Genomic DNA, 20354 nt, shown 5'->3' with positions numbered 1-20354 from the left:
CTGGGACCAGTGCTGTTCAACACATTCATAAATGATCTGGAAAAGGGAGTGAACCGTGAGGTAGCAAAGTTAGCAGACTATACAAAATTATTCAAGATAGTTAAGTCCAAAGCCAACTGCAAAGAGCTACAAAAGGTATCTCACTAAACTGGAAAAACAACGAGGAGTCAGGTGGCACCTTAAAGGCTAACAGATTTATTTGGGCATAAGCTTTCGTGAGTAAAAACCCACTTCTTCAGACAATCTTCCACCGGACAATCTGAAGAAGTGGGTTTTTTACCCACGAAAGCTTATGCCCAAATAAATCTGTTAGTCTTTAAGGTGCCATCGGACTCCTCGTTTTTGTGGATACAGACTAACACAGCTACCCCTCTGATTACTAAACTCGGTGACTGGGCAACAAAAAGGCAGACGAAACTGAACATTGATAAGTGCAAAATAACACATTGGAAAACATACTACCATACGACCCCCTCCCCCAAGATGGATAAGTAAAAATGGAAAAATTTTATGACCCGTTCATAAGCCGACCTTATAATTCAGGGGTCAGTAAACTTTGGCTCCTAGTCCATCAGGATAAGCTGCTGGCAGACCAAGATGGTTTGTTTACCTCGAGTGTCTGCAGGCACGGAGGTAAACCTAAATAAACAAAGTGTCCCGGCGCGCCAGCTGCTTACCCTGACGGGCCAGGACAGCAACTGGTGGGGAAATTTTTTGTGGGGGAGAAGCTGGGAGTCAGGGGAGTAACCCCTGTGACCACCCCCCACATGACCCCACCTCTAGCCCAGGACCCCCACACTCTCCCCATCCCATCCCTTCCCACCTTATCTGGGGAGGGCCAGGGGAGGATGTCTCTGGCCTGGCTGGAGCTGCTCCGGCAGGCTGGAGAGCGCGGCTGCAGCCTGCTCCAGCGGGCCAGGCCAGGCGGCGCGGCAGCAGCGTGTTTCAGTGGGCTGGGCCGGGCGGCACCACCGTAGTGTGCTCCAGCAGGCCAGGCAGCGCGGCCACAGCCTGCTCTGGGGTGCGGGGCCGAGCGGCACGGCTGCACCTTGCCAGCCCTGGAGCTGCAGCTGCTTCGGAGGCTGGGGGGGGGGGGAAGCAGCGTGGCCAGAAGCAGAGAGATTCTGGCCCCGCCTCTTCCCTTCTGCTGCCTCTCCTTGCTCCCTCTGTCGGGGAGAGGGGCTGTGTCCCACCTCTCCCTCTCTATACCCGTTCATAAGCCAACCCCCATCTCTGGTGCTTCCCTTTTTTACTAAAAAGTTCGGCTTATGAACGAGTATATACGGTAATCCCCAGTATACATACAAAATGATGGGGTCTAAATGAGCTGTTATGACTTAAGAAAGATCTTGGAGTCATTGTGGACAATTGTGATCAATGTGCATCAGCGGTCAAATAAGCTAACAATGTTAGGAACCATTAGGAAAGGGATAGATAATAGACAGAAAATATCATCATGCCACTATATCAATCCATGGTATGTCCACAGCTTGAATATTGCATGCAGTTCTGGTCGTCCCATCTCAAAAAAGATATATTAGAAATGGAAAAGGTACAGAGAAAGGCAACAAAAGTGATTAGGGGGTATGGCATAGCTTCGAAATGAGGAGACAGAAATGCTGGAACTGTTAAGCTTAGAAAAGAGATGGCTATTGTAGGGTATGATCGAGGTCTACAAAATCATGAATGGTGTGGCAACAGTAAATAAGGAAGTGTTATTTACCCCTTCACATAATACAAGAACCAAGACTCACCCAATGAAATTAATAGGCAGCAGTTTTAAAACAAGAAAGAAAGTACTACTTCACACAACACACAGTCAACCTGTGGAACTCATTGCCAGGAGATGTTATAAAGGCCAAAAAGTATAACTGGGTTCAAAAAAGAACTAGATAAATTCATGGGAGATAACCATTGATGGACCTATTAGCCAAAAAGGGCAGGGACACAACCCGTGCTCTGGGTGTCCCTAAACTTCTAACTACCAGAAGCTGGGACTGGACAATAGAGGATGGATCACTCAAAATTGTCCTGTTCTATTCCTTCCCACTGAAGCATCTGGCACTGGCTACTGTCAGAAGACAGGATACTGGGCTAGACAGACCACACATATGTAAGTGTTCAAAACTTGACGCAACTTTAAATGATTAGCTGATGGGGAAGCCATCTCAAATGTCATCTCTGTCTCTTTCTCTCAAAAAAGTGATTTACCACCACTGAAAGTTAGAATAAAACAGCCACTATTTTTTGTGAGTTTCACAGAGAGACATGCTAGTGCTGCAGTAGCAGTTAGCTAGCTAGCATTTATCTAGAGCTCCGACAACCTCAATAGATATTGCTATAAGAAGGGCCATACTGGGTCAGACCAATAGACCATCTAGCCCAGTATCCTGTCTTCCGACAGGGGCCAATGCTAGGTGCCCCAGAGGGAATGAATAGAACAGGGAATCATCAAGTGATCCATCCCCTGTCGCCAATTCCCAGCTTCTGGCAAACAGAGGCTAGGGACGCCATCCCTATCCATCCTGGCTAATAGCCACTGATGGACCTATAGATTCATAGATTCTAGGACTGGAAGGGACCTCGAGAGGTCATCGAGTCCAGTCCCCTGCCCGCATGGCAGGACCAAATACCATCTAGACCATCCCTGATAGACATTTATTTAACCTACTCTTAAATATCTCCAGAGATGGAGATTCTATCCTCAACCCTCTTACAGTCTTGGCCTTCACAACATCAAAAGACACAAGCTGCTACAGTTTGAGCTACAGAGCCACTAAACTATCCCAACTAAAACATTTGGGCACGAGATCATCTGTGTTAAAATTGTGCTGCAACTCACTAAAGCAAAATTTGAATACCTTTTAGAACCTTGTTATTAGCAATAGCCTAGGAAACCCCAAGCCATCTGCCTATCCCACTTCCGCACTGACATCTTGGCTGACTGCAGGGCTCAGTCAATCAGCGAGAAAGTGCTGTGCTGAATCAAGATATCACTTTGTCCTTCAACACTACGATGCACATCAAGCTGGACCACTCCAGCAGAGTGTGCTAGCATGTCCCATAGGATAGGTGAGCAGGGAAGAGGGGGAAAAGTTGAGAGGAACATGTATGCATAGGAGATCAGAAGCCAGTCAACAACAAAAGAGGCGGCACAGGAGAAGAGTAACAATGGGTGGGGAGAATATTTTTGGGATTCACCCACCTGATTCTAAGAGAGGATGCTCAATGCTCCAGAGAAAGGAAGGAAAGCTCCGAGCGCCCTAATATACTTGGAGAGAAAGTTCCTTCTTGATCCAAAACAAAGCAAACGTGAGCAAGAATCAACTACATTAAGCATCTAAGGGCTGGTCTACACTAGAAAAGTTAGATTTTTTTTTTACTGATACAGTTATATCAAACAAAAAACAAAAACACAAATCACACCCCCAGCTGTCAGTTACAACAGTACAGACCTTACTATAGATGCAGTTATATTGGTATAGAAAGTGCCTTATACCACTATAGCTTATTCCACTTCCTGAAACTCCCAGTATAGTTAAAACAGCAAACCTTCCTAGTGCTGTCAAACCCTAAATCACAAGTTATAACCCAAGATGCTGACAATACCAAACGGTCTTAAAAACCTCCACAACCACCCCTGGTTCTGCCAGTACCTGCTAAACTTTAATTGTTTAAGAAGTTGTGTTTTTTCCTGTTGCTACCTGGATAGCTAAATCCTTACTCAATTGCTCCCTCTTTATAAAAGCAATAAACCACACATAGCCACCTCTTCTCCAATTGCATAGGTGTAAGCTCTTCAGAGCATCGTAGTTAAAACATTCTGAATTTGTGTGGTGCAAACGTAGTATCTCTTCTCCAGACAATTCTCCTTAATTTGTATATCCCTATGGAAGTAAAATGCCCCAAAACTGGATGCAGTGCCCTGAAGGTGCAGCTACACCATAGCCTTGTACAATGGTATAATGATTTCCCAGGTCTTGTTTATAATACTCCTTTTGATGCAGCCCAGGATCCTAATAGATCTCTTTGCTGCAACTGGACAATGTAGTCTCCTCTTTATGTTACTATTAAACTTGAATCCTCAAGTTCCTTATATTGTCAGGAAGGCTGAATAAAGCCAGAAGAGAAGAAAAACAGCAGGAGAAGTAGAGTCATGAAGAGAAGGAAAATGCCCTTATAAATGCTTCTCTTGTTAGTGCCAGACAGGAAGTGCTACATCAAAAAAATCCCAAGACATAATTGATAGGAAAAAGCCTCAAATTATTTCTCTTAATGTAGAGGAATAAGATAAAGTGAAGCAATGGGAAGAGTGGCAAGTGTCTTGGTATCAAAATGTTTTAAGATTACATTTGCTCCACATTAATCTGGGATTCAAACTCTCCAGAAAATTCAGCTACTTCCCTTGTTTTCACTTCTTCTTACCCCTCCACACACAGACAAAAAGTCCAGCTTCCACACATCTAGCTATATATGGCATAATTCACCCCTCACCTACTCCTTTTCTTTTGCAAGTCATCTTTTAGAACACAGAGAGGGTTTTTTTTTGCAAGGGAAAAAAAGGTATATTTTTTGTTTGACGACAAACAGAATGCCTAATTTTTTTGTTCTGGTCATTTCTTACTTCACAAATTCAGGTCTTGTCTACCCTGTTTTACTTGGAAAACTATGGATGACTGGATAACTAGCAGATTTATCATATCACAGATATCGCTTGAGTGAGGATTAACTGATTAAATTGCTTCCTCTCGCGAAGTTTTCTTTTTTTGTTTGCACAGATTTACCTTGAACAACTGGCAGAAATTTGGAACGTGGCAGTTAGGCTCAACATCCCTGCCACTTTGATTAAGGAGTAAAAGTGCTCTGCATTTGCCTCTGAGTCCTCCAAGGGAGTCCCCCGGCAAAACCGGGAAGATGAGACTTGACATTCCAGACACATCTAAGGTTTTAGGGGAAGGAAAAAAAAAAAAAAAAAAAAAAAAAACCCCACACACCACACACCACATCCCCACCCCATACAGACATCCTTGGGAGAAGGGAACCTTCCAGGATCTCTTTATACATCATAAAACAGAAGTGAAAAGGAAAGGGGAGGGGAGATCGCACCTGTTCCCTCCCCTATCCAACCTTCAGCACACCTCTAAATACAAACTGTGTTTAAAAGACAAAGGGGTCTTTTTTGGCCTCTCTTCAAAATAATTAATTTTGATACCAGAAACCCCACTTTAAAAGAGAATCACGCTTGGCAGGTTTCTGAAGAAGTCAGAGCTTCCACCACCACTTTCAATTGCTGGAGTACACCTCTACCTCAATATAACGCTACCCAATATAACACAAATAAGCAGTGCTCCGGGGGGGTGGGGCTGCGCATTCCAGTGGATCAAAGCAAGTTCAATATAACGCGGTAAGATTTTTTTGGCTCCCGAGGACAGCGTTATATCGAGGTAGAGATGTATTTCAGTTTCATAGTACTGGCACATCTCCACTTACATGTGGCTGATGGAGGATCCCCGATGCTGTAAGTAATAGGCCCCATTCATCTGCTATTTTAGCATTTACCTAAATTTCTTCTCTAATCCCTTGAGTTCACTATGCCAATCACTGGTTAGCAATATAAGCATCTGCAACTGCTGCTCTTTTATGTAGATTAATTTGTTCTGAATCTCCTCGATTCAATAGGAGCAACACAGGACAACCCATTTGGTCACTTTTGCTTGACGTACAAACCCCTCACTATTATTGTTCTGGATCACAAAACATAAGTGGCAGCGGTAGTAATCATTGACAGCATCTCAAAAACAGGAGTCCTGGTTGTCCTTTTGTCAAATCATAACCAGCCAGCGTATTATAAATTTACAAACTCAATCATAGTACACAAGATCTCCAATTAAAGTAATAGAATTCCGTGGACTGGCCATTTTTTCTCCTCTGAAACATTCTAAGTTCAGAAAAAACAAACAGATTGCCTTTCACCACACTTCTTTAGACGGTAATCAGTCATTTGGAACAGTTATGTGACCCTGCTGGAATATCGCAACCAGTCCATTTGGAGCCAGGAAGTACTTTTGCAAAATTGCAGCGCAAGTAGTATTGTCTAATACCTGCTTTTGTAAGCAGTCTGTATTCTATGCTTTGTGCTTTCTCGCATTCCTGCCCCAAACACTCCACTGTAATTGAATCTCTAGCCATAGCCATCAATTCAAAACAAATATCAGGAATTCAGATAGGAAGTCACAGACAAGAGATTGACTTACTCATCTGAATGCGCCCCAAGATACCATACCCTTGTTACAGGTACTTCTGAAATAACAGGAATAGTGTCTAGGAGGATTCAAAATCAGGTTATGTAGATCAGCGACTACCCCTAGAGAGAGCAAGAGAAAAGTAAATGGACTCACATGAAAAAAAATAAATAAATCACCATCAGCAGAATTTCAGTTGAAATGGGGGATATGATTTTCAAATACAGGAATATCTATTCTGAATAGCTAAACTCTATTTTACAAGAATTTTAGAAAATAAATGCGAGAAGAGACTCCACATACATGCACACAACTCAGTTTAGCAAATCTCTCTCTTGCACTCAAAGGTTGAGCCCACCTATAGAAAGCGAATAGTCAAGATTATTATACCTTTTTATGATTTAAAGCCTCACCACTTTTTTTTTTTTTTAAACCTCCTCCTGACCCAGCCAGCCAATTACAAAAATACCCAGACAAATCATTAAGCAATTCCTGTGGATTTATTTATTTAGTTGACAATTGGTCAGTAATCTTAAACTACAGTTATCACAGGAAAAAGGAGTCTTAGCATTCCCTACTGAAACTCTATGCCAAACCCTTAAGAATAAGGGAATGACAATCTGACTTTTATCTGTCTATTTTAGGGACTGATGTGTATTTATTTGTTGTTTGGCCTATGGTATGCCAAAATGGTATATATAATCGATGTTACTAAATTAAGTTCACTATCCTCTCATACTATAAGAGAACTGCTCGCTATTACTAGCTTCAATCCTATTCCAACCACCCTGTTACAGAAGTGTCGTAGCCTCAGGAAGAATTGGAGGTAGAATCATCATCTCCCAGACACTTTCTAGGAGTGGGACTAGCTCAATCCCAGCCTGCCACAGAAAACCAGTTCTTTAAGGAAAGGGCACACAAAGATAATAAAACAATTTCAGATTGTCATTTATGCAAATACAACTAAAAATAAGATAGGAAAAACCACCATAAGTATCATCAGATTAGATTTCCAAAGTTCTTTATTTCTGCAACTGGAAAAACAGAGGAGAGGGGAAGGGGAACCTATCAACTTTTTTTGATCTACTGAAATTCAACAAAAAGGAGCTTCCAGTTTACAAACTGTTCTACTCCACTAATACTATCTACACTTACTGAAGCAGACTTTATTCACACAGGAGTTATTTTTTGCAAATGATGGGACATCAGTGGATTACAATAAGAACATACTCCTTTGTTGGCAGCAGATTCCTAAATATGGTTGATATTCAAAGCATAGTATTACCAGGTTCAGAGACCCTATCCTGTGCCTGGAAAAGGAGGAGTTAATAGCAACTCAGGTTCATGCAGGTGCTGCATAGAAGCAGCTGCTCCAGGAACAAAGGAATTGCCTGAAAGAAGGCTGTTCTTTGAACCCAGGACTGAGTCAAAAACTGAGCCAAGAAACATCTGCGTGTTACATTTTTATGTTTGTTATCTGTTTTTCTGAGACCAAGAGATAAAATTCTCCCTAGGAAAGGGGGATCTATCTGGCTGACCCCGCACTTTTGTGCTTCATCAGCTTACACACCAATATGCTCACAATACTTTGAGTTAAGGACCACAAGAGTATTATGATGGAAACTCAGAACAGTTTTGTTATATTACAAATTAATAAAGAATACATCAGTGTCTTAAAAACACATGAAGTGTCTTAAAAACAACCTGTAAAAACACTTTTCTTCTATTAGAAATGAACAAACTAATGGGACACCCTCCTGACTATATATCCAAGTACAGTAATACAATTTAGAAGCTTACATTTGTACTACACAGTGAGTAGTGAAAGCGTGCAAGACATAGACAAAAACAGGCTGGAAGTTTCAAAAAACATTTAGAAGTTTCAATAAAAGAGGAAAAAGAATTTTCCCCATTTTTGTTACTAACTGTAATAGACATCAATGAAGAACATCCAATATACATTTTTCCTGTTTATTTGTAAATTGATACTTCAGCTTAAAGCATACTGTTCAGCAAACATAAACGTTACTGTCACAGTCTTGATAGTTTTGACACACTGTTCTCTTAATTGGTTAAGAGCTTTTTCTCTCCCCTAAAAAATAAAGCATTAAGAATTTCAGAAAGTCCTGAAATGCCCTAATCCATAGGCATAATTTAAAGAGAATTATAGTATCTGCCATACTTGTTTTCTTATCAATTTTGTAAACACGTCTTTAAATATAAAATCAAAACCTTGCTTGAAATATAAATATACATGTATTAAAAATACACACACGCAGTTTCTACACCACAAAGAATCCATATGCTCCCATGGCTTATGAGCCAAAAAGTGCAGCATTTTACTACAAAACCTGCCTCCAAATTCCATGCACAAGCCATTTCTTCCTGCTTGGTTTTCTGCCATACCAACTTATAAGAGAAAGAAAGTGGTCCCACGCAAGAGCTCCACCAGAATATCTGCAAACTCCAAAAAGACGACATAGTCTGATTATGTAAGGAAGAAGCTAAAAGTACAACACATGCTACTGCAGGGGAAAAGAAAGTATAGCTCTAATCTTGCAAACATTTGCACAGATCCTTAGCCAAATCAATGGGACCACTCCCATGCATAAAGTACATTAATAAATGTCTTTATAGGACCAGGGCCTAAGCTACTACAGAAAACAGAGTAAATTTATGCTCTGAACAGCAGTAACTTGCTATTGGCAAAATACATACACACCTCAGTCAACATTCATATACACAGGACAAGCTGTAAACCGTGGTGAGGGAGCAATACTTCACCTAGAACTGCCAGAGCACTGGAATAGTTTGCTGCACCTTGCTCTGTGTTGTGGTCACTTACTACAAATTTTGCCACACATGTAGTAATGAAGTGCTCCGTATTTTTCCCAGCACAGAATCTGCAATTCTGTCTTTTCAATGCGTATTACTGGACACAACCCCTACCAATTACATAGCCATTCTCCCTCCACACCTGGATGGCATGGTACATAACACACACAATCTTAGGCGATTCCTTTAAAACAGGAGTTCTCAAACTGGGGGTCAGAACCCCTCAGGGGGTCATGAGGTTATTACATGGGGGGGTTGCGAGCTGTCAGCCTCCACCCCAAACACCACTTTGCCTCCAGCATTTATAATGGTGTTACATATATTCAGAAGTGTTTTTAATTGGGGGGGGGGGTGTCACACTCAGAGGCTTGCCATGTGAAAGGGGTCACCAGTACAAGAGTTTGGGAACTACTGCTTTAAAAAAATGTAAAAAGAATCCTACACAGGGGAATATGTAGACCATGGGCGAGAACTGAAATTTAATAAAAGTCATGAAATTCAGAGTTAAATTCTGTTCCTTGTACATTTGCATTAAGACAGTGTACTTGAAGACATGATCATATGATACATCTCCTAACACAAAATCCTATGTATGTGCATGCGTATGTACTATTATAGTGCAATTTCTTTGAATGGTTGTAAGGTATTTCTTATTTGCCGACACACAAGTAGCATTGTTCTGTTCAGTATTGTGCAATCATGCAACGGAAGACCCTATTGCAGGGGTAGTCTATTGTTTGTCAAGATCCAAATTTCTTAGTCAAGTTACAGTCAAGGTCCAAACTCTAGAGAAAGTAATACAAATCCCAACAATAATAGTAAGATTTTGGGGTCCGTTCAAAAGTGTCTGGTGGTCTCGATTTGGCCCGCAATCCACCTACTCATTCCCCCTGCCCTATTGTAATGCATAGATACAAGGAGGAGGAATGAAGATTAAGTGCAAACCTTAAAATAAGTGTACCTGACTTTTGTGCAATTAGAATCAAGCAATGTTGCATTAAAAGCTCCTTTTAGTTTGTTTTTCCCTTGGAAGTCTCCCGTGCAGCTACTGATCAAGCCCAATGGCTTAATTTACGAGAGCTGAAAGATTACAACCCCCAGTAGAATAACAGCAAGTTGATTATTAAGCAAGAATAAAATCAAACACTATTATTAAGCAAGATCTGAAACATAAAAGCCTCCATTATTGGTCCATCTATGAAAGAAAGATTCCCAACGAGACTGTTGCAGGTGCTCGACAGCCTGGTGAACATGGGTTATCTTCACTTGGATGCAGAAGGAGAAGTTAGCAAGATGTTTTGAAGTGTTATGCCACAAGTATGCTGATGACACACATCCCTTTTCATTGGGGCAAAACCGAAGCCATGAGTGAACCTTGGATGAGAGCGAGCAGGCTCAAGATCAACCCAAATAAGAAGGTGGCATATTGGTAGCAGCTCAATTCCTTCAATGGGGGAGGTGGGGGCAGAGTATGTTTTAAGAAAGTGAACAACTAGAGCATGTGTGTGTCAGAAGTTCAGAAAACAAAACACTCAGCATGCTCAAAACACTTCTTAAAATACCCATAACTTTGCTATTTCAAAACCACTTCCCTCTCCTTCCTCCAAACAGAACAGAGAGCATGCATTTTTTCATTTTACATTACATGTCAAATAAGTGCTAAAAGAAAGCTATATTGTTATCAGAGCACAAAAAGACCAACCAATACTTCTCACCAGTTGAAAAAATGTTTTTCCACGTTCAGGTAGCTCAAACAACCAAATGGATATGTATTATGCTTTGTGCACACAAGACAGAAAGAGTACTTCAGAACAAGCATGAGAGATTCCAACCAAAAGGCATCTATAGAGCAAATAAAAAGCAACTGAAAAATATGCACAGAATGGACGTTCCATCTCACCTCTAACTGCATCAACATATCACAATACTAAGCCACAAGCATGAAGGGAGGAAAGTATAATTTAGTTACAAATTAATCAGTTGTACAAGTTAAAGACCACAAACTTTTTAAGACTAGCTCTTTAATATCTTGTATTCTCACCTGTTCCATATAGTCCCCTCCTCCTTCTGTACTACACCTTTCAGGTTGGGCACATTCATATTTAACTGACATTTTAGTCAAAACTCTCTCCACCTAAGCTTCTGATTCATATTAGGAACCAAACAAGAAACCACCTGTAATTCTCATGCTTCAGATATTTTACGAAAGAAGCTGAAGTTTCACTAATATCATTGCAACAAGATTTAAAACACATCTTTCATATCAAATCATGAATTAAAAAGATTTTGTATGCAAGAGGGCCTCATTTTGCCAAGATAATCTTGTGGGTGAAAAGTGGCAAGGCTAAAAATATAAAAATGTAAGCAAAATCTTTCTAAAAATTGAACCTGTCTCCCCCCCCCCCCCGATTTATATAATGTTCACAGACATGCTTATTAGTACTCTTGTTAAAGTGTTTCTTCCTGCTCCCTTTGGTGACAAGACTATTTTTCACCTTAATTATGTGCAAGCAGAGCATCACCCAAAATATTTCTGCCTCTCCACCTGCCCCAAAGCACAACATACAGAAAAAGTACAAAACCTTCTGCTTGTTTATTTTCTAAAGGTAATATTAAACTGGAATGAATTAGCTAGACGTTCAAGCAGCACCTGCACTCTTCAGACAAACTATGTCTCAGCAACAAGACAGACATGAACACAGAGGAGCACCAGAATTTCAAACGTATTAAATTGCATACAGGGAAAAAAGGAAGTTCCATAAAATAAAATAAAATAAAGAATGTAACTATGACTATCCAAGCGTAAAGGGGGTACTGAATAATTATTGGCAGCTGAATTTAGTCATTCAATAATTGAGGCGTTTTTCAGTGTTGCTATTAGACATTGGGGGGGCCTGAGCCTCTTTCAGATACTTTTGTTTCATTGAGGCTGTGCTGAATTTCATTAAATGACTTGTAATTGATCATTTTGTATTTTTCAACTTATTTGGAAGTACTAGTTTTTAAATCAAAAAGGATAGAGTCTTTAACTGTAAGACATTAGGCCTGATTCTCCTTTCACTTACACAGTGGTAAAGCAGACATAACTCCAGTGAAGTCTACGTAGTTACACTAATGTAAAACAGGTGTAAGAGAAGAGTCACGCCCATTACCTTCACATGTAGCTTTGCAATAGTTCCCTTGTTGACAGAAGCACCTGACCCAGTCTTTTATCAAGTGTAGCCAAGGTCCAGGGATGGGGCTGTACACCAGAGGGAAGTACAGCAATCCAAATGTATTTGTGAATTCTGCAGCTAACCAGTTTTCATGTTGTAGCTAAAATAGCTATTAATATTCAGAAGAGACTTTTTTGTACTATCCAGAATGGGCTATCAGCACACCACAGCCCTGTCCTGTACCTTGGCAAGTGTGGCATTGCACCCAAGGAACCTGTCCCTCTACTGTTTTAGAGGCTGATTCTGCAAGGTCAGTCAACTCCTACTTAAATCAATGGGAACTGAGGTCACTCAGCGCCTTGCTGGATTAGGCCTTCACTAGTTATGCAATCTAAATTGATGTTGCGCAGCAAAAGATATATTTTAAAATTAAATACTTTCTCTCTTCCCCTTCCCAATATTAAATAGGAGTATGTCCTATGGGATAGAAAAGACAGATTTTTCTTAAATTATGAAAGATTTCCCTACTCTATCCCCAGCAAGTGTTACTTTCAGAGTATTCATATTCCAGTAACTGTAGCAATAGTGTGGTTTATGTCATTATGTTTGTCTGAAACCTGAAGGGTTCTCTACAGTTATTTGTCTTGTAGTTTTAAAAAGAATGCGCCCTAAAATAGAGCCATCATGTTATCAGACTAACGACATAATGAGCAATAAATCTGAAAAACATAAGTTTGTCAGCAGTTGCTGTTTGCTATAGGAAAGCAGCAGTAACTAGCCCAAGCAACTGCCATCACCTGCCCTCCATACTGTACCTTTTAATCAACTTAACATGTTCTGACAAAGCAACATAGCATATCTCTGGCCTAGTATATCATGTCTTCACAGAATCTTTTCCCAACTGAGTGAACATATTTATATTCACCATATATTAATAAATATTTAATTTGCTCAAGAAACTAGGAGCAAAGTGAAAAACTTATCAAGATGATCCATAGGAGAATCTTACGGGAAGATGCATATTATCTGAAAACGATCATCATCATAAAAAAAAAGGTGTACAAATGAATGTGTACTTTTCCCAAAACAAGCCCGAAATCTCTCTCCCTTTGGCTAAGGGCATTTACTTTCTTAAAAATATACTAAATGCTTAAACCCTTGAAATGCGTCATTCCATATACTGTGGTCGATTTATTTCTATTGAAAAGCTGTTTATAAGAACCAGAAATTAATGTTTGTTTTGTTTTTTAAAAACCTACTTTCCAAGGTTTTCACTAAATAATTCAGAGAACCCAAAAGGTAAATCGTAATTTATTATCCAACCTAGCTAATTTCTACCAAAAGACTAGGCTGCATTACGTGCTCTGGGTTTACAATTCTGAGCAAGTTCTCACTAAGGATTGCCATCAAACTACAATCATTTCAGCTAAAATACACTAGCCTTGAATATAAAAAGGTGCAAGAACAGACTTTTATCCACCAAATCCAAGTATTGAATGTGCTTCATTCATTATTACTAAGGAGATATCCTTGCATCTTGCTCTACTTAAGAGGGTCATAAAGCTGTGAAGGGACCAGTGTAACCTAAGTAAGAAGGCCCACATCTCTGAGCATGCAAAATTTAAGCATGACTCTCGCCATAAAACCACTGTAACTGCTATTCAATTCAAAAATAGAACCATATGTACTGCACACAGATAACTGCTAAGGGCATAAAAAAATCGCATGTGACAATCTGAAATTTATTGGGAGTTTTCAGTAGTTAAATTACTACTGTTTAGCATATACTGCATCAGGCAAAATCGCTATAAATTGCAAGAGCTTTCCACCTCACTTTCAATACAAATAGTGGCAGCACCCTTACAAGCAAGTCCATCCCCTTCACACCCTGCAGTTTTGCATATGTTTGAAAACAGGCACTGATCCTTTGATCAGCAGTTTCAATTCCTTCAGACTAAAACCTCTTAGCAGCTGCTTACTTATCTCCCACCACCCCTCTTAATATTTTATGGTAAGGCTTTGACTGATGTGAGACTGACATCATTAATTTGTAGTTTTTAGAACTATTCCATCTAAAATTGAAATATAACAAGGCTGAAAATTGCAATCAGCGTTAATTGATTTAATGTAGCTACCAGGAGTCAGCCAAAAGGTAGCTTTCCTAAGTAGAAACATTTCAGAGAAAAGCCACCTTTAAAATGCTTTGTCTACCACGCACTGAAAGTATGTTATTCTAATATGTTATTGTTTTTAAGGTTCCTTCCTCCCCAGATACCACAACAACAAAAATAATTTTACAGATCGGAGCTTACAAAAAACTGAAGGTGAAAAAGGACTGAAATTTTCCATTAAAACCACACCTCTCTTACCAACTGACAAGCATGTCTCTAGCTGTTCTCATCTTTTTCACTTACAAGATATGCCTACAGTGACAGAGGTAACGCACTTTCCTCTAGTTCTGCCTGAAAGTGCCTCTTAAGATCAGGATCAATTTCCGGGATGAAAGGAAGAGTCAGCAGTTCAGCTCTATGTTTTCTATTCCACTACCCGTTTATTAATTTGACAATCTTGAATAAAGCCCTTTGCATCTGTTGACATGTATATTTAATGGGAAAACAAATAAAAAAAAAAAACACACTTCACTAAACATTGGGGGGGATGGGGACGCCCAGTAATTGTCTGCGACAGATTCTGACTTGGTCTGAAAAATGTACTAAGTTTCCTTAATACTGAAATCTAAATAGAAATTCATGATATTGTTATTTCAATGTTTTGAGAACAGAGACTCGATTAAAGAGCCAACTAATTGAAAACTATTACTTTCAATAGTGTGGCTAACAGAAAAACGTTATCAACTGTAAAACAAAAAACAATTTTGGCATGGATTCTGCAAATGCTTCAGCACATGGTAGCAAAGTTAAGCAGGTGCATACATGTTTGCAGAATTGGGGCCTTAAAGTGTATTTTTTGTAAGACTAATCTGTTTTCCATGAAAGTCTTGATCAGTAAACATAAATAGCCAGATTTTTTAAAAAACCCAGCTTCAATTAGGCAGCTCTCTAAATAGGAACTAATCTCTTTTGAAGAATCTGGCCTTAACACAGTTCTAAGTACTATTTTTATACACAGGCCCTACAAGCTTTCCTCACTGCAACAACTCTGCAACTGTAGTTTAAGTGAGTTTCTAAGCAAAAGGTTTGGGCTAATAAATAAAACCAACCCCTCCCCTTCTCAGAGAAGGCTAAAGAAAATGCATTAGTCTAATTCCGTGCTGCCACAGTGCTATATAGTTACATCTTACAAGGACTATGATGAACTAAACACTTCAACTATAAGGACCGAGTTTCTTCTCTGTAATTGTGACAGGTTTCAAATCACGGGAAATATACATCTACAATTTCAAGTTTTTCATTGCCAGTATTACTGTACAAGTTGTTGAAAGTATCAGGAAGTTAGGAGCAGCTATAAGAAAGGAAAATTTCGGGTTTAAGTCAACAAATCCACTGAAAGTATAATCAGTTTTAAAAAGAAATAGAAATAGTTTCAAGTAAAAAAAGCCGCTCCCAAGATTAGCCAATTTCTGCACTTTTACAAATATGTTTTTCCTATTAAATATCATCTCTCTGATTGTATGGGCCTTTCATAGAGCAATGGTGAAAACTGACTATATACAAAGTAAAACACAAACAGATATTTTTCTGTAATCTTCAGAGTTACCTTTAGAAATAATACGTAAAACAATCAAATAGAAGTATGATTTTAAGTTGATGTCTCCTTAGTACAAATTCCAGTAAACATAAATAAATCCAGCTATTTATAAAATACTTATATAGCTCTCATTTTAAAGTAAAACTTGTACCAGTTCTGTAAATCATTCCCCCTCAAAAAAAAAAAAAAAAACAAAAAAAAAAAAAACCCAACCAGCCCCAAAATATCAGCATAAATAAAAATTGTATGTTCCAAAGAGAAGACAAACAGCTTTTCCCTACTCACCAATCCCCCAAAATGCTTTCATTCTTTGCTGTTTTCCTGCACTAGTAACTTCATAAACATACAGTAAAATTCCTATTGCCATACACAACTCTGAGAAGAGAAATCATCATAGGCCCCAATCCTTTAAACACTTACACACATGAGCAACTTTAAACACGGAGGAGTCCCACTGAAGTCAATGAGACCACTCACATGCTTTAATGTTAAGTACACGCATTTAAGTGTTTGCAGATTTAAGGCCTTAACATTTTAGCACCAAAATAAAGTTGCAGTGAGCAGCCAAAAACTGTTCCTCACTGGGGTAATATTGTGTAGCCATTTTTAACAGGAAACAGACATGACTCTTTAAATAATAATAGTAAAAAAAAGTGTCAGGTGTCATATGACCAATATAAAGTGGTAATTAAGAAGGCAGATGGTATTTCCAAAAGAATAAGGATGTTTTCCAATAATCCCCACATTACCAAGATATACAAGAATTTAAGAACTCACCTATTTTTAATTGGCATACTTATTAGAAATTAAGGAAAGAGGGAAAGATAGCCTACAGTTAGCCTCCGTTTTGGATTTACACATAGACATAGTAGTTCCTCTGCCATATATTTTCAAAACTAAGCATCGCTGCTAACTGATTGTTATTTTCTTCTCAAATTAAATATTGAATAAAAGTCAGAATGCTATTTCTATGAAAACTGATTTCTGATGCCAAGACAAAAAGCTGTTGGACAGCAAAAATTAAAGCAATCACAAATACTCATTAAGATTAAATAAGAGTATTTGAGATGTATGGTTGCTAAAAACTATATGTTATTAATACTAAGAGTTAGTTTTATTACCTAGTTGTTTCTTTCCCACAGTAGTCCATGCTAGCCACGAACAATCACACATCTCACATGGTTACCATGTGCAGTGGATACCCTATGAGTATTATCATCAAAGTTCTGTTGTTCTGTTAAATATAGACTTTGAATCCTTTAACAAAATATTGTATGAGGGCATAGCTACAGCTGAAGCCAATGTAAAGAGAAAGTAATGTCAAATAAATTAAGACCTACTATAGCTATAGGCTAGAAAAAATGAAGATGATAATATATTATTATATTAATAACAGATGTGCTATTTCAACTTTAGTCTCTCTACCACAATAGTATAATTTATAATTCTGCATCTGACACGAAGAAAAAAAACCCTGAAACATCTCAAATGATGGAATAATTTTAAATGCTTATATACTAACTTTTAGAATACAATCTACGTGGCAGAGATTACCCCAATGGACTATATGCAGCAAGAGAATGCTGTTTACAGCATCCTTTGGGCAGACAATTCAATCATTCCAGCATCACAAATATTGTGAGTAAATATGTAAAGTAGGAAAGGAAGTTATCTCCTCCGTGCAGTCTTGTAGATTCAATAGATCCACACTGATCTTGGCCAGTCTATTTCTCACTTTGATGATCATAAAAGTTTCAGTTGTACTGAAAGTTACCATTAGGCAAAACTTGAATAAAATCACAACCAGTTTATTTACTTTGTTGTATTTTTTTTCAAGATACTTCCTTTAAAGTTATTTTCTTAGGAACCTGAGCTTCTCTTCTCCCTGTATGTGCTGCTCCCATGTCATCCTGGGGACTTATCACCTCACAGCTTCAGTCGGTGTGACAACACTGTGAGTGTCCATGAAAATGACTGTGAGCTCAGAGCTGAAGTAGTAATCAGATCACGGTTTCCCCCAGCAGAATAGGACAGGCAAAAACAAACCCCTCCAATTTATGAGGAGTGTGGGGCAGAAAAATGCCTCCACACACAGAAGTCTCTCCATTTCGCTGCACCAAACTTCCCACAAGTAAGCAGAAAGCATGTTTAATACTGTGTAGCCATTTTTGTAGCCAATATAATGTCTGATATTATATACACCCACCCACCACCACGCTGTACAGACAGACACATGTCATCTTCCCTGTGGGGACTGATACAGAGAGATTGCTTGGAAAAGCTAAGGCTGAACAACTCGGCAGAAGTGTTACAGATTGTGTCAACTTCGGAAAAACAAAGTGGGCTGCTACTCCTGTGATCTCTTATGGCAGCCCCCGCACCACCCAACTCTTCAGACCCCCCCCCCCCACAACCCCACCGCCACCATCAGCTCAAGTCCAAGCAGCCTGTCCCTCGAGCACTCTTAGTACCCCCATAGCCCAGGCCCCCAGCAATGTCTCCCCGACCTTTCTTTAGTTCCCCAGCACCCCACCCAGCACCCACTCCCGCTGCACCCCTTATCAATCCCCTCACATACCCTACTCCCCCGAACTTTCCCCCTACATCCCCCACCCCCCCTGCACCCCACCCCCCCCCCCCCCCCCCACATCCCCACTGCGCACCCTCCCTCCCCCCCTCAGCCTCCCCCGTCCCCGTTACCTGGCGCGGGGGCGGCCCGGGGGTGCCCGTGGCCGGCGGGGCTGCCTCTGCCCTGGCTGCGGGCTCCCTGCTCCGGGAGGCTCGGCCCGTGGAGGGGCGGCGGCGGCTGGAAGTGCGCGGCGGCCCCGCTCATGGCGAGGGTGAGGAAGCCGGAGCGGGACCGGGAGCGGGTGCGGGGCGGCTCCAGCAGCAGGAAGGGGGCCGGCGGGGAGGCGGCGGCGGGGGCCGGCGGCGGGGAGGGGAGGAAGGGGGCGGCGGGAGGAGCCGCCGCTCTGCCGCTCAGCCCGGCTGCCGGGGCCGCCTCGCCGGCCTGCCCGGGGGGATCCAGGCGCCCGGCGGCCCGCGGCTCCTCGGCGGCGGCCCCCTGCTTGGCGGGGTCCCGCTCCCGCTCCCGCTCCCGCAGCCGGGCCGGGGGGAAGAGGCGGGCGTCGGGCTGCGCCGAGCTGGCGGCGATCGGCATCGGCCGGCGGGGCCGGGGTGTCCCCAGCGGGCGGGCGGGCGGCGAGGCCGGGGCGCGAGGGGGAGCCCGCCGGGAAAACTTACTTTGCTGGGGGGCGGGGAAAGGGCTGGCGCGGAGCCGCGCGGCGGGGAGGGACCCGGGCCAGGGGGCCCGCCCGGCGCCGGGGGCTCAGCCGCGCAAGCGAGAAAACAAAGGCGGCTGCCAGCCCGCGGTGCCCCCGCCCTGCGAGCCGCCGCGCCGCGCCGGCGAACCGAAAGCGAAGGGCATCCGAGGAGCAGGGGGCGGCAGCTCCGCCGCCCCTCCCGGCCGCGCCTCTCCGCCCGGCGTGCGCCCGCGGCCCCCGGCCGCCTTTGTGTGTGCGCGTCCCTCGGCCCGCCCCCGGCCTGCTGGGGGGCGCCGCGCCCGGGCGCGGGGAGAACTTGCCGCCGCCTCCGCCGCCCTGGGCAAGAAACTCGGCTGGCTCCGTCCCCCGGCGCCGCCCCGCAGCAATTCTACCGCGGAGCGCCTCGCCCGCCGCCAGCCCCGCGCCTTCCCACTGCCGCGCCCGGCCCGCCCGCCCGGAGCCCGCCAGCGAGGGGGCAGCGCTTCCCCGGAACCCACCAGCGCCCTGCCCGGGGCTCCCCTCCGGCCCGCCCCGGCAAACCCACAAACTTTTCTCCCCCGGCTCCTGCTGGCCCGGCCTGCCGCCCTTCCTCCCGCGGGGAGCCGCGCTAGCGGCTGGGGATCCAGCCCGGCTCTGCCCGCGAAGTAGAGCCACGCGCCCGCCCCATGGCCGTGTGGGGAGCGGGGAAGCCTTTTAAAGCGCCTGGCTGGGGCTTCCCACCTCCTGCTTCACACAGTGCCCGGCAGGGGGGCACCGGTGCTAACCCCGAACTGCCCGGGCCGGGGGCACCGGTGCTAACCCCGAACTGCCCGGGCGGGGGGCACCGGTGCTAACCCCGAACTGCCCGGCAGGGAGGCACCGGTACTAACCCCGAACTGCCCGGGCGGGGGGCACCGGTGCTAACCCCGAACTGCCCGGGCGGGGGGCACCGGTGCTAACCCCGAACTGCCCGGCAGGGAGGCACCGGTACTAACCCCGAACTGCCCGGGCGGGGGGCACCGGTGCTAACCCCGAACTGCCCGGGCGGGGGGCACCGGTGCTAACCCCGAACTGCCCGGCAGGGAGGCACCGGTACTAACCCCGAACTGCCCGGGCGGGGGGCACCGGTGCTAACCCCGAACTGCCCGGGCGGGGGGCACCGGTGCTAACCC

General features: G+C 42.9%; 1 protein-coding gene across 2 annotated transcripts in view; it reads right to left on the bottom strand.

The window, feature by feature from the left end:
• RNF38 (ring finger protein 38) overlaps positions 1 to 18841 on the bottom strand; it is a 200250-nt gene extending 181409 nt beyond the window's left edge. Inside the window, exon 1 of one of the 2 annotated variants that reach the window (XR_004646068.1) lies at positions 18641 to 18841. Coding sequence is in view for 1 of the 2 variants with exons in the window: in XM_034773162.1 (XP_034629053.1) it covers positions 18641 to 18773 (133 nt within the window). In the remaining variant the exon portion in view is untranslated. The remainder of the gene's footprint in view (positions 1 to 18640) is intronic. The other variant, XM_034773162.1, reaches the window with a different exon arrangement.
• Positions 18842 to 20354: the final 1513 nt, after the last annotated feature.

The sequence above is a fragment of the Trachemys scripta genome, chromosome 6, assembly GCF_013100865.1.
Source record: "Trachemys scripta elegans isolate TJP31775 chromosome 6, CAS_Tse_1.0, whole genome shotgun sequence".
Taxonomy (NCBI): Eukaryota; Metazoa; Chordata; order Testudines; family Emydidae; genus Trachemys; species Trachemys scripta.
The sequence above is the reverse complement of the archived record's forward strand: the minus strand, read 5'-3'. Positions and strand labels throughout refer to the sequence as shown.